The sequence below is a fragment of the Wyeomyia smithii genome, chromosome 3 (genome assembly GCF_029784165.1).
Source record: "Wyeomyia smithii strain HCP4-BCI-WySm-NY-G18 chromosome 3, ASM2978416v1, whole genome shotgun sequence".
Lineage (NCBI taxonomy): Eukaryota > Metazoa > Arthropoda > Insecta > Diptera > Culicidae > Wyeomyia > Wyeomyia smithii.
The window spans coordinates 274,715,304-274,730,845 of NC_073696.1; the positions used below are offsets into that span (position 1 = coordinate 274,715,304).

Sequence of the window (15,542 nt, forward strand, 5' to 3'; positions counted from 1 at the left end):
TAAAAATAATGTCGCGGCCTTGAAAAGATACGTCTCTCAGGAAGTTCATCTACATACTCGGGTATGATGATGACCTTTTTGTGAGACGACGGGGGTGAAATCTTGCAAAAATCTGTCTCATTTTCAAATATCTGGCAGATTCTGAGGTTAATCTGTCTGTCTGGCGCGCAAACAAAAATCTGGCATAATCCAGATTTATCTGGCATACTGTAAACCAGGGGCGACTCGTCCATTGGTGCAACCTGTGCAATGCACCTGGGGACGTCAGGCAAAAAATGAATCAAATCCAAATTCATGCTCTTATTTTCTTATTTTTTAGTTTTATTTTTAAATAGTAACAAAGGGAATTACTTGCTTTTATTCGCGGATAAAATTGTAGTTACTTCCCCAAACTCAGATTTTCAGAGTTTCTAGTTGAACAGGTAGGTTCAACAGCCACGAGTCGCCCCTGCTGGCAATGTTGGCTACAATAGTGGTAGGGCCAGCTAATGCAGCGGCACTTTCTTTAGTGAAATGCTGCCTTTGTGCGGTAGTGGGCAGCATCAGTAGTAGATACATCAGCCTCCAATAAAAAGTTGACTCATTTTGACAAGACACCAACGTTTTGGAAAGCTGACAAAATAGATGAGCCGGCAAGTTTTCAGTGTTAAAACAGCTTTTCACAGCTCACATCTTTTACAATAAATACCTTATTCGCGCTGTCAGTGTTGACATAACATTTACAGCTATACTATTGAAAATAGTCAATCCTTGTTGAAACGCAAATTTCAAAAGATCTGATTGATCATTATATGATTGCTTTTCCAAGCACGGTCGACAGAATTAGAGACCTAGTAATTCGGAATGTACTATTTTGGCCTATATAAGAGCCTCTTTTAGCCGAAACTGCTCATATTAGTTCTAGACAGTGACTGCAACAGTCCTTACTTAGCTGTAGCAGCAACAGAGGTATCAGCAGCGATATTGGTAGGGCCAGCTAGTGCAACGGCATGGTTAATGCAGCCTTTGTGCAGTAGTAAGCTGCATCAGTAGAAGGTCTTCCTAGTCGGCACTTCCTCTAATGAAAAGTTGCGTATTAGAACAACACACATACATTTTGGAATGCTGGCATTCAAAATATATGGGCCGTCAAATTTTCAGTGTAAAAACAGCTTTCAACTGTGTTATCAGAAAAATGCCTTATATCTCCTGTGTCGGGATAGCACACAGATGCGATCAACATTATATCCGATATGGAATTAAACAACAATCGTCCTTATAAGGACAACAAACAAATTATTGAAGATTTAATATTTTCTCGTTTTGGTCTAGAATAAAAAGTAAAATGTTATTTTATTCTGGCTGCACTCTTACTGTTGAAACTTGTTTGCGTTGTATAGTGTTTGTTCCATTCCTGTTCAGTGATGTATGTTCAAATTCAAATTCGGTAGAGCACTTTAACTCCTCTTTCGCACTAAATTTTAAACATATTCAATACAAGTAATGTAACAAACAACCTTGGGAAGTTCTACGTCAACCTTGCGGTCGTGGCTAAGCATACAACCCTTGTGATTCTCCGAGTTTTTTCAATGTTTTATTTATTAATTCCTCCTCATTTTCACGTCAAAATTTTTGGAGGAGATCTTATGCTTCACGGTAGCCCAGAAATCTTCGGTGGGACGCAGCTGGGGGACGTTGGGCAGGTTCGCCGACTTGGGTACCACACCGATATTCAGCCACCCCATCTCCTCCAACGATCTCCACGAGTAATGGGCCGACGCCAAACTCAGCAAAAACACCGTGTCTTCGCCCTTATTTCATTTCTTGATTAAGGACGCAACTTCCGGCAGGCACTTGGTAGCTCATTTCAAGATGGCTTGACAAAGTTTTTTTTTTAATTCTAGCACCAATATTTAGTGGTTAATTCGTGGTTTCGAAATCCAATTTGTGGTAATTTGTGGTTGAGTAATTTCTGAGAAATTTTCAAAAAACTGAGTCAAGCCATCTCTGAAAATGATTTCGCTTCATATGAATCGGACAACGATGATATATACATCAATCGAAAGCTCTTAATTTGTGGTTCACGAAAATGTAGTTTTTGTAGGCATAGTTCATATTAAAATAATTAAAAAAACTATTATTTAAACTTTTGAACATTGTTTACCTCTTGTTGTCAACACCGACCGTACGCGGCGTTGGATGAGCATAGTACAGGCACCTGCCGATGTTGGTGCTAGTGGGTCATCTAGAACATATCGACAGTCGTTCATATACACTAAGGTCGTTTTTACGCGGGGGATGCGTTCCAAATTTGTATGGGCCCGCGTAAAAAACGACTTTTTTGAGTTGCAAATATAACAAAGAAAACCGTCCTAAAACGTTAAAACCTCGTTTGAATATGATAGTGGCCAATCTAGAGACCAAAATTCAATATTTGAAATTTTGAGTATTTACACCAAAAATTGTGATTTTTTTTACAAACTGATATATGATCACTCGTGGCCTAAAACGGAAAACGTGATTGAAATGAGGTCGATATCTTGTACTGTTTTTGAGTAATGGAGGAAAGCAACCCGCGTAAAAAAAACGCGTAAAAAGCGACCTTACTGTATACGACATACAGTTGTCGCTGCCGTTGAAAGCTTTTTCGTTTTATATATCAGGGGGTAGTTGTAGTAGCATATTCCTGAGACGAGAAAATATCGAATTTTAATTCTAGTCAGGACTCACAGCTTTGGGCATTTACCATGCGTTTTAACCGTTCTCCACAGTTCTAAGGCCAATTCCCAACCTTCAGGCATCATTCCGGTTTCTGAAATACCCAATAGTCAAATACAGTTGCGTAGTTGGTTACCAAAATATTATTATATTTATCGAAACAAAAAACTGTTCTTTATTATTATCAGGCTGTAATTTATTCCAAGAGTTAAAATGTATGTGCTAATAGATTTTAACATATAATAGATTTTGTATGAGAAAGACCAGATCACACCCCTAGGTGTATTAATTTAGGTTTTTTTTTAAACAATCGGTAAACGGCAAAACTACATTTCCGGAAATGATTCGACCGAAGATCGAGAAAATTACGCTCGCATGTCTACGTAAAACTTCACTTATTTTGAGGAAATTTACGTAAAACACACGGAGGCTTGTCAACTACAAATATCTGCTAATTGATCAACATTTGCATTTCGCAGCAAATCTGCACATATAGTATCCCTGCTGTTTACATACTGTTTCACCACCTAAATACTCAGAGGAAGAGATTCGCGGTGAAAAAAAATCGCCAATTCGGCAACTGGGTTTCATATGTCAGAGGTGCCAGATCTCTTCTCAAAGCGCAATGTTGACTAACATTCGACTTGTATAATCGGTGGTGACGGTGAAAGTCCTTAAGAATTGTGAAGTGCTTCGCAAAAAGGTTAAGGGGATATATTTCATGTTTATGTTTAATGTTATACACCTTCACTTATTTTGTTACCTATACACAAGGTTTGTTGAAATCCGGGTAAAAATCACTCACAGCATTCTTAATTCATTCATTGGCAATAGGACAAAAAATCGTATAGAAATAAACACGTTCTTTTTTGTACCTGATTGCAATACCTCTCAATGTGGTGTTACCTTTCTTGTTCGTTTGGCTCCAATTTTGACGGTTCGTTTGGCTCACCGCATATCTCTCCCTCTGAGTATCTCTAGTTTGACCATACTCATCGCTACACGAAAGCTTTCTGAGAAAAAATCATCTTGATGGTCTACCAGCGCCGCGTACGGTCGGTGTTAACAAGAGGTATACAATGTTCAAAAATTTAAATAATAGTTTTTTAATTATTTTATTATGAAGTATGCCTACAAAAACTACATTTTCGTGAACCACAAATTAAGAGCTTTCGATTGATGTATATATCATCGTTGTCCGATTCATTTGAAGCGAAATCATTTTCAGAGATGGCTTGACTCAGTTTTCTGAAAATTTCTCAGAAACTACTCAACCACAAATTACCACAAATTGGATTTCGAAACCACAAATTAACCACTAAATATTGGTGCTAAAAGATGTAAAAAAATATACTTTGTCAAGCCATCTTGAAATGAGCCACTTCGTACTATAAATTTTCTCGTTCTCGGCTAGTCCGGAGTAAAAGAGGAGCGGCTTTGACATCCCGTTCTCGCTGACTGTCAGCCACGGCAGTACCTTCTTTGGAAACTTTGTGTAGAAATGAGCTTCACCTCGGAGCAAATTCCTTCACATCCTTCGTGGGGGAAGTGAAATACGAAGCTTCCTGCCATCCAGGGTGAGATAGGCCTCGTCGTCCACCGCACATCGTTATTCGCAAGTAAAAGCGACTTGACCAACTTATTCAACCGCTACCGCTGCGTCATTGCATGCAGCTCTCAATACCACTGGACGGGATTGTCGCTTCCTGACATGTATGTTCATGTTCGTCAGGTACTTTTTCACTGGTTGGCCGCTTGCACCGACTTCCCGGCCAAGCGCAGACAACGATGTTGCCTCTTATCCCTTGGTCTTCCTATTCAGCATCCTTTGGAGCTGCTTGTCGCTTAGAGTCGTCGGACGTCCGGAACCGGGCTTTCTTTCGATGTTTTGATTGTTGTTCCACAGGTGGGGTACTGTTCACGGGTAGAGTTCTACTGACAATTTTTTTCTGCCGACTCATGGATTACTATGATTTATGCTGTATTGCTAGAAAAATTCAATGGTGAGCCATTCTTTAGATCTTCAATCAGCTTGAGAGAAATCTTTTTCTGCAAGCATCGTAGCGCCTTTTCCACAAAAACAATTTCACGGGGCGGAAAATTTAAAAGAAGTTTAGATAAGATATGTACACGCAAAAGTTGAAGTCTTGTACAATCATTGTGTCTTCCCGATTCGCACAAATGTTGCACAGAAATCGCACAATAAATGTGTGGTAGCATATGTCTCGTCCTCAAGCAGAAAGGAGGAGAATGGTTTTGCTTCTCGCTCGCTTTGCAATGCTGCTTGATACCAGTTGAAACTGTTTAGGTGTAGTAGTTTGGAGCTGCCAAATACATTGGAGAAACGCTAGAGCATTAATTGCGTTATGCCCAACACGCAATCATTGTACTGGTTCCGAATTACATCAACAATTGCGCTAAAAACGCACAATTTTGTACTGGTTTCGCACCATCCAACTTTTGCGTGTAGAGTTTAAGATACTTTCTTATATTTTTTTCTGCGAGTTGTCGGGCTTCAACATATTGCTAATTGGATCTCGGCTCGGCTCGCGAGCGAGAGTTTGAGATACTTTCTTATATTATATTTATACTGTAAACAATGAATATTCAAAATTGTTCGTTACGAGGGATTTGTTATTGTAATTTCATCCCGAAAGAGACGCATCCAAAATTTCAATATAAAAATGCAAGTATTCATTAAAAAGTACACTTATAATAATAATCATTACTATTAAACGACTTAGTTTGCAGAAGTGAGAACATATTCTTTGTTCAAAAGTAGAACACGATTCAACACAATGATTAAACGATTAATCGGCGTCAATTAGAGCGGCATCCGTGGTTTGTCATCAGCGTTTAGTGCATTCTTTGTGACTTTAGCACAATCACTACTATTCATTAATGTCACACACACGAGATCTGCTTAGGTATCGAAATTAAAACGCAGATTTCTTGGAGTGAGATTTGTTTGGATTGTTCCTCTTGATGGAGGTGTTACAGGAAAACTAATTTATAGACGATTTGTCCATCGAGTAAAACGATTTTTTTTATTCATTTTTTTCAGGAACCGGCACACGTAATGGCAAAATCATACAACGCTTCCCAGAGAAAGACTGGCCCGATACGCCATTTATCGCTGGCATTGAATGGGTAATTTTGTTCAAATATTAGCCTGAAAACAAATTCCCTCATATTCGCTCTTTGCTTTCTAGTTTTGTCAACCCCAAGGCTGGTCACTATCAACGGTTCGCCAAGAGCCACAGTTCTTCGTATCCGTGCTTACGGATATCGATGCAAACCGGCACTACTGCGCCTGCCTCTGCTTCAACGAGACAATCGCGATCACCCCCAGTAAGCCGATCGACGAAGAGGAAGAGGACGACAGTCTGTCCGCCACTAGCAGAGCTTTGCTGGCCGCTAGCAGCGGCCCTCCCTCGATCACCCATCACAGTATAATGTACGCCCCGAAGTGTTTGGTGATCGTATCACGGCTGGATTACATCGAAACCTTCCGGAACTGCCTCGGCACGATCTACACCGTGTACCTCGAGAGTCTCAAATTTCACCTGCATCATCTCATCGGAAGCATACTGGGATGCATTCAGGTGCCACCGCCCGGGGGACCGCAGGTCCGTTTTTCAATCGGTGCCGGTGACAAACAAGTCTTGCAGCCACCGCTTTCCCACACACTACCAGTGACAGGATCCTGTGTTAGTTTGCTGTTCCAGCAGCTGGGTACGAAAAATGTGATGCTCCTGTTTTGCGCGGTTATGACCGAGCATAAAATACTCTTCCACTCGACTAGTTACTCACGGCTGACGGACAGCTGCCGAGCACTGACTGCATTGATGTATCCATTCCGCTACAGTCACGTTTACATTCCGATTCTGCCGGCCTCGCTGGTGGAAGTCCTTTCCACACCGACACCGTTTATCATGGGTATTCACAGTGCGATGCAGTCAGATGTGACGGAAGTACTCGATGTGATAGTGGCCGATTTGGATGGAGGATCGATTCATATACCGGAATCGTTAGTGCCACCTGTGGCAAAACTGCCACGGGCTTTGTGGGAAGCAACGGAAAACGCATTGCAGCTAGTTCTTCATCCCGAGCTGGCACTGGCGGATCTGGCCTTTCCACCAAATAACAATAATAATAACAACAACGGCGCAGGATACGGGTTTCGAACGGAGCACAAGACGGATGCCATGCTGGACAAGGAGATACGAGCAGTCTTCATGCGGTTATTTGCCCAACTGTTGCAAGGCTACCGATCCTGTTTGACACTGATCAGAATCAATCCGAAACCGATAATTCAATTTCATCGGGCAGGGTTTCTGGGAGCACGTGACTTGGTGGACTGCAATTTCCTGTCGCGAGTGTTGGACAGTATGTTCTTCACCGGATTTGTCACGGAACGAGGGCCTCCATGGCGGCCTTGCGATGCATGGGATGAGCTCTACAGTTCAATGAATGATTTGCTCAAACAGGAGGCGCACGATCCTAGCCTAGTGCTGGTGCACATCCAGGAGCTGGCGAAGCAGTTGTACAATAACGAAAATCCAAATCCCCAACCGTATCAGCAAAAGATCTTACGACCACCGGAGGGAGCATTCGAAAGAATTCATCAACCGCCAATGCCATTGATTGACGCTCAGGAGGTTCAGAATGTGATAAACAACGGGCTGGCGGCGAACGATTTGCAAGCTAGATTGCAAACTATTCGACCTACGCCAAGGATTGTTCCGATGGGACCCTATCTGAAGGCAGCCCCCGAGTTGCGGCCGATCGTAAACAACAGTGCAAGAAAGCTAGAAGTTCTGAAAACCTGCATTAGCTGTATTTTCGATAATAAAATTACGGAAGCTAGAAAGAGTTTTCCCGCGGTTCTTCGAATATTGAAGCAACGGGATGCCAGATCAACCCTGTGCCGCGAGTTAGCTAAGATTTCACACGGAAACAAACAGTTGGATCATCAGCAGTTTGACCTTGTAGTGAAGCTAATGAATCGCGCCTTGCAGGATGATTCATCTAAGGATGAATATGGGGTGGCCGCCGCTTTATTGCCCCTTTCAACAACTTTCTGCCGAAAGTTGTGCACAGGAGTGATTCAATTTGCCTACACCTGTATTCAGGATCATCCAGTTTGGAAAAATCAGCAATTCTGGGAGGACGCCTTCTACCATGATGTGCAAAATTTTATCAAAGAGCTTTACCTACCACGACATAGTATAGTGGAAAAATCGGCCTACAGCAGCTGGTCTACGGTGGATAATGGGTTAACGCATTCAACGTCACGCGATAAAATGGACCGAGCTACGCTGCTTTCCAGGGTACAGGAACCTTCAGCACTGGAAATCGCAGCCGATCAGATGCGTATTTGGCCGTCGGTTGATGCCGAGAAACAATTGGAACTAATCAGTTCCGAGGAGAAAACCCTGTACAGTCAGGCTATTCATTACGCTAATCGGATGGTATTTCTGCTGATCCCTCAGGATGTAAACACTGGCGGTAGAGTTCAAAAGATGGATTCCCACGCAGATGATGATGCGAGTGTTTCGAATAGCGTCATCGAGTCGCACAGCCACAGCGATCACAGTGACGAAGGCTTTGAGGATAACGATCCCGGTGAGGTAGGCTCCCAGGTGGCCAAGATGGTGTGTAAATTTATCGATCGGGTGTGCAATGAGGGGAACGTTACCGCGGAACATTTGCGAAATCTGCACCAGATGGTGCCCGGTGTAATACAGATGCATATCGAAACGCTGGAGTCGGTCAATCGGGAAGCCAAACGAATTCCTCCCATTCAGAAGCCTAAGCTGCAGTATCCATCCTTGCTGCTGGGTGAGGAAATCATTGGAGAGCCCATGCGAGTGTATCTGCTAGCGGACGGCCGAGAGGAGAAGGAAGTGGGAAATTCTAACCTACTGCCAGCAGAAGGAGCCCTATTTCTAACAAACTACCGTATCGTGTTCAAGGGATGGCCTTGCGATCCGTACTGCTGTGAGCAGAGTATCGTCAGAGCTTTCCCAATCTCATCGCTAACCAAAGAGAAACGTCTTACAGTGATCTATTTGCAGCACTTGGAGCAAGTGTTGCAGGAAGGAATGCAATTACGATCCTGCACGTTCCAACTGATCAAGGTCGCGTTCGACGAGGAAGTGATGCAGGAAGCGATTGAAGCATTCCGAAAGACTGTACATAAAGTGCGCCATCCAGAGGATGAATTTTCGCATTTTGCGTTTGCCACAACGCACGGCATTGCGAATTCGACTCCACTACATAAGGTAAAGGAAAAGAATGCCACTCTTAAAGATTTCGCTAAAAAGACACTGCTTCGAACGGCAAAGAAAGCAGGATTCAAGCAGAAGGGGGCTACGAAGCGGAAGTACATCCTTCCGGGGGCTGATTTTGAAGAGACCTATGGAAGCAGCGCAACGGGAATCAACGAGAATCCAGAGGACGAGGACGGCTCCGATGAGGGAGCAGACACCATGCCACGCGTAACGGTTAAAGATGTGGAACGGCTGAAAGAACGAAGCTACGTAAAAGATTGGCTCCGAGTAGGACTGGGTGATGTACAAACTGGATACCGAATAAGCTCGCTTAATTGCAATTATAGTCTGTGTAGAACCTATCCCGCAATGCTGGTATGTCCCAAAGATGTTAGCGACGATGCCCTTCGGAACCTTTCTCGATGCTACAAACATCATCGGATACCGACAGCCACCTGGAGACACAAAAATGGAGCAACATTGCTACGAGGTGCGGTTCCGTTGGCCAAGGGTGTTATGGGAATGCTCAAGGGACACCCCGGATCTTCCAATACCTCAGCAGACTCGGCCAGCTTTCAAGAGCAAGATCGTTATTTTGTATCGGTAATTAAAACCACACCTCATACTCGAACAATCCGACACAATTGGGGTATGTCCGATTCAAACAGCTCGCTTGATTCCCTAACGCAAGCGGCAAATCTTATGACCCGCTCCGATATGTCAACCCTAACACCGGACGTTGGCCGTAAAAGCAACAAAAGCAATGGGCTGTATTCGATAAACAATTCATCGTTTTCCAGCTTCGGAGCAATCCGACCAAACACCAAAACCAACAAATGGGGCTCTCTAAAACCCAACAGTGGTCAGGCATCGCGTGACATTCGAGATCACTGGGACCAACAGTCTGCACAGAACTACACTTTCCAACGTGTGCCATTATACTTCCTCGGTGAAAAGTCGCAGTCCAAGTCAGCCAAGCTGTCCGAGATGTGGGCCGAGTTCATACCCGTAGATTATACTGACGTGCGGCACTCGCGAAACGCTTTCAAAAAACTTATGCGAGCCTGTTTACCATCCTGCGTTAGTACCGAGCCCGATCAGACTTTCTCACGGCTGCTGGAGCAATCGGAATGGCTCCAGCAGATACGTGGTCTCCTGCAACTGTCAGGTGCCGTAGTAGATCTGATGGATCTCCAGGAATCCAGTGTCACCCTAGCGCTTGAAGATGGTTGGGATGTGACGGCGCAGATTTCCAGCTTGGCTCAACTTTGTTTAGATCCGTACTATCGTACCATTGAGGGTTTCCGCGTGTTGATCGAGAAAGAATGGCTTGCGTTCGGCCATCGTTTCGGTCATCGAAGCAATCTCAAACCGAACAGCAGCTCTGGCTCTCCGTTTGCGCCGACGTTTCTGCAATTTTTGGATGCAGTTCACCAGGTCCAATCCCAGTTTCCGCTCGCCTTTGAGTTCAATGAATTTTACCTACGATTCCTAGCCTATCACCATGTGAGCTGTCGTTTCCGAACGTTTTTGTTCGATTGTGAACTAGACCGGGTCGAAGCTGGCATTACCGCAATAGACGACAAACGCGGATCTCTTAACTCTCACCACAAACATGTGGTGGAAACGTTGACCGTTTCGGATGATGACAATATCTACCCGGGAGGGGTTGGTGGTGGAGTTGGTCGCGGCAATCATGCATCCAACACGCAAAAGTTTGGTCTCTCACTGTTCGATTATATCGAGCGACAGCATGCCAAGAATCCAATCTTTTACAACTTCATGTACACCCCGGATCCGGACCGAACAGTACTTCGACCGCAGAGTTCCATCTCGGTACTGGAGGTGTGGTCCTACTATCTAGACGAAGAGCTAGCTCAAGGTCCACCGTACGATCCGGAGCTGGTCTGCAGTGACAATCTAGAGGAGGATAGCGATTATGTCGGTAGTGGAAGTCTAGTCAATCGGCAGCCCCGTCGGAAGGTGGTATCCGTCGGCTACGACAGTCTGAACAAATACGACGCGGATGTTTTCTCGCGCCTGCTGGAGGAGTTGAAGAATGCCGAAGCCGAACGGGGCCTGTTACCGCAAAAGTGGCGCCAAGTGTGGGACAAACTAGAACTTCCCCACTCGGACTCGCTGACCAGGCATGCTTCGTTCAGTAGCGCCCTGGTTAGGTGTCACGGTCGGCTGTTGCATAAGAGGTCACATTTTACATTGATTCATTTATCGGGTTTAGTCAACTAAGATTATGTTTTATTTTAGATCAACTTTGGAAATTATCATGCGCGGTCGCCAAGTCGGTTATCATCAGGAGAACTTCCTGCATCCACATCGATTCGAGAAGCATGCCTACTCGGCTCCGATCAACTGTAACCACTGCGGCAACGTTCTTTGGGGACCTTTGCTTAACGGATTACGGTAAGCTTTCGCTTTGCGGATGCCCTAGGCTTACAGTTTAATAATTCTTTCTATATGACAACTACTAGGTGTGTCGACTGTGGTAACACCTACCACGAAAAGTGCGCCGAATCAGTACCGAAAAACTGCACCAAGTACAAGGCAGTCGAGGGCAACCCGCCAACGTTAGCCCGCAATCAGAGCGACAACTGTAGTGTCTCATCCAGTGTAAATACGACCAACCCCACCAACCAGCACTATTACGACCAGTACAGCAGCAATGTACCGGACGATAGAACTCATGAAGGGTAAATAGTTTTTGCGATTGCTGTATGGCTACTATTATCCCTACTATTATTTTCTCTCGTCAGATATTTGTACAAACGAGGTGCGATACTGAAGAACTGGAAACAGCGGTGGTTCGTGCTGGATTCTCACAAGCATCAGCTGCGATATTACGATGCTATGGAGGATTGTAACTGTAAAGGGTTTATAGGTGGGTAATTCGTTATTTTGTAGCCTGCTCGTAATCAAAGCATTTTTTTTCCCTATCTCATGGTAGATCTGGCTGAAGTGCAGTCCGTAGCACAGGCACCTATGCAGGCGGCACCGGTACCCTCTAAGAAGATTGACGAGAAGGCATTCTTTGATGTGAGTATAAAATGAAATTTATGAAATTTTTATTTACAATGGTCTAGCCTACGGGAAAAAATATGCTGTCTGGCGGTCATTTCGTGGTGTGAAAGGTTAATTTTTCGGATAAAAGTCTTGAGGTACGCAAAATTTGAGGTGACAAAATTGCAAAATTTCGCGCCAAAATTGAAGTGATGACCTTTTTACGGAACAGAGAAAATAAAATCTGGATAAAATCTGGATCATCCATGAAAAATCTGGATAATTGGACATCAAAGATGTCTACCTGGATACATGTTCAAAAATCTGGATAATCCAGCTAAATCTGGATACCTGGCTGCTTATGAAAATATACTCGCGACCAGAGATGCCAGATGTTTTTGAAAAATGTCTGCAACTGCTCGAAAAACCGGAAAAATCTGCTTGAAATCTGAAAAAAAATCTATTCTTGATTCGAAAAAATTTCGCTCGCGCTAGTAAAAGTCTGTAAAAATCTGCACACATTTTGAGAAAAACTGCGCAAATATAAGGAGACTCTGACAAAAATCTGCAACTATGGAAAATCTGTGAATATCTGCAAATCAATAAAAATCTGCACACGAACTCTAAAAATCTGCGTTTTGCAGACAAATCTACACATCTGGTATCCCTGCTCGCGACAGACGCGTTAATTTGCTATCACTGTTTTTCAAATTCAGTAATACGTAAGTAAACGTTTACTGCTTCTGGTGTTTTTTTTTTTTTTGAAAGTTTTTTTTTCTAATTCTAAAAAAGTAACGTTCCTGAACCAGGGGTGTCATTGCGCATTTCGTTTCGAGCAACTCGAACAAAACTAAATAGCGAATTTCTCTATTCCACCAGCTCACCTCGTTTTGACCTGGAAGCGCACTAACTGCTGTCAAAACCCTTCTTTATTCGCTCGATATTGACCCAGTTTTGACTACACTGTAAATAAAAATCACGTCGAAGTAAAGTGATTTGCTGTTGAATTCGCACTACTTGCCTAACATTTCAGAGTTGAATGGAAATCTTTCGAAATATATTAATGCAAAGAACGATGAAATCAACAGCAAATCACTTTATTTTCTGTTGTTATGTTCATCTTTGTTGATATGCTTATGTTTGAGATACGGGATGTCGGTCAATCGGATAGTTATATAAATTCACAATAAATTCAAGAGACTTCTTTTTATTTTAGATTTTTCAGTTTTTATTTTATTTTAGATTTTTATAATAATAAGATAATCCCTGTCACTGTATGGATGCAATCGCTTTCAGGATCTGTTAAAGAGTCGTTTTATTGTTATTTTATTTCCAAAGATTCAATAAAACTTACGCTCAAATAAATTTTTGATCTCTGGCTAAATATGCTGCTTGCGCTGTTCGCCATTGTCACTATTTTTGTTTCGCCTCATGGTTTTGACGTTTGTCAATTGGCATTGCAGCTGTAATTCAATTGATTTAAACAGTGGGGATAATACAAGAGATATTCATTATAATACGATGGTGATTTCCATTAACCAGTTTTCAACGCAAGATCATTTCATTGGAAAGTGGTAATCATCGAGAAATCAACACTAAATCACTTCAACTTGCAGTTCGATGTGACAAATTGAGTCGAGTGCAAAAACACTTAAAGTAATCGTGACATTTTTTCTAAGTGTAGAGATCCTCAGAGGGAGAGATAAGCGATGAAAATACTACAAGGTATACAGCCCTAGGGTTGTATGAAATGATGACGTGGGACTAAACACTGTAATTAGGGGATTTTTTGTTACAAAATATACAGAGTCTGCAGACAGAATCAATGTGTTTATTTTCAGCCTCCCCTGGAAATCAATTTTTGGAATATAATCAACACTCGAAGAAATATCATTTATATTTGGCGATATTATGCCTTTAGTATTTTTTTTTGTGCAAAAAAATATGTATTTAACAAGGCACAAGCATATCGTGCTTGTTGAAGAAGCACCAAGAATTTCTCATAATGCGTCAAAGTCAGAATTATCTCTATATCCTCAAAAACCAAATCCAATAATGCTTACGTTATCATAATGAATGGTTTTGTCTTATTTAACTCTAACTAAATCAAATCTACAGTATGGATATTACTTTCAAAATAATATGGAAGCCCTTACAAAGGTTCATCAATTGGAAAACATAAGAAAATATTTTGAACAAAATTCCTAACAAGTTCCAGCAAAAAATCGTAGAAATCCACAATTACATTTTTATTTTTTGCTTGACAATTTTTTCATTTGCCTGCAACTACATTCGCTGTATTACGAAGACAGGAAATATACGTTTATTATGGTAAAGCTTAGAATAATAATATATCATCTAACAATTTTGAAATATAAAAAGAGATTCTGTACGAATCTTACTAAATAAACTAAAAAAATCACAAGCATTCGCAGGTTCTTACTCTTCTATAAATGTATATATTTAGGAATTTACTCTTTCGATACTATCCGGTCACGATTATTTAGTGAATATCGAAGATAAAATTTAAAAAATATCCGTTGCAAAAATTAACAATTCTTGTTGAGTAATCCATGGCAATCATATTTATGAAATAAACTTTCAATCACCATCAACAGCAGTACTGCTGCAGTACGAATAGAAGAGTACCAATGCAATTATAGACGACGAGAGACCTGCGGTTCTTTTCTCCACTGGTACTGTTGCTTTTACTGGCATGTTTTCTTTCAAGACATCAGTTTTTATTAGGTTCTACAGTACCTAACACGCAGGTTTAGAGATTGTTCAAGGATGGATATTGTTTCAAACTTTTAGGAAAACATTTACCTTCGAGACATCATATTAGTCTAAGCTCATGGAAGCAAAAATAAATTGACCTATTGGGACGGGGAGACTCTGTCAATTTTTATTTTGAAATTGATACAGGGAATATCACAGGGAACGGATGGTGTCCATTCACGTCGTCTGTGCTAGGAATGCTCGCATGTAATTGGTTCATTATTCGCGTAAATTTGTTATTGAAATTATTATCAATTTTACCGCTTAGCAATGAAATTAGAGTGATAATTAACACATTACAAAATTGTTATACATTTTATCTATCCAACAACATATTGGTTATTGTTATCCATCATGTGGTTATGCTGTTATTAGCGTTTGAAAGCTGACGCAACATTTGCCCGTTTCACTTCCAATTTTACAGAATGCATCCCAGTATAGTAAACAAAGACGTGTCCCACGTCAAAAAACCGCTGATTTGGCAACTAGGTTTCACATATCAGAGGTGCCAGATCTCTTCTCAAAGCGCAATGTTGACTAACTTTTTAATTCGTCTCGAATAGCTGATGGTGACGGTGGAAGTCCTGGGGAATAATAAAGTGCATCACAAAAACCGTGAAGGTGTTAAATTTTATGTTTATGTTTAATTTTATATACTTTCATCATTATTCTGTAGACCATACAAAGGGTTTGTGAACCACCAGTTAAAAATCACTGTGATGAAGCAACTTTGGAGCATTCTCAATTCATGTTTCAGCAATAGAACATCAAAAACGT

At 41.9% G+C, this 15,542-nt stretch overlaps 1 protein-coding gene across 1 annotated transcript in view; it reads left to right on the forward strand.

Moving 5' to 3' along the window:
* Nucleotides 1-15,542, forward strand: part of LOC129726779 (myotubularin-related protein 13) — a 59,236-nt gene that overhangs the window by 25,066 nt on the left and 18,628 nt on the right. Inside the window, exons 3-8 of the mRNA XM_055683860.1 lie at nt 5,762-5,847; nt 5,910-11,176; nt 11,238-11,393; nt 11,462-11,680; nt 11,744-11,868; nt 11,935-12,023. Of these exons, the coding sequence (XP_055539835.1) occupies nt 5,762-5,847; nt 5,910-11,176; nt 11,238-11,393; nt 11,462-11,680; nt 11,744-11,868; nt 11,935-12,023 (5,942 nt within the window). The remainder of the gene's footprint in view (nt 1-5,761; nt 5,848-5,909; nt 11,177-11,237; nt 11,394-11,461; nt 11,681-11,743; nt 11,869-11,934; nt 12,024-15,542) is intronic.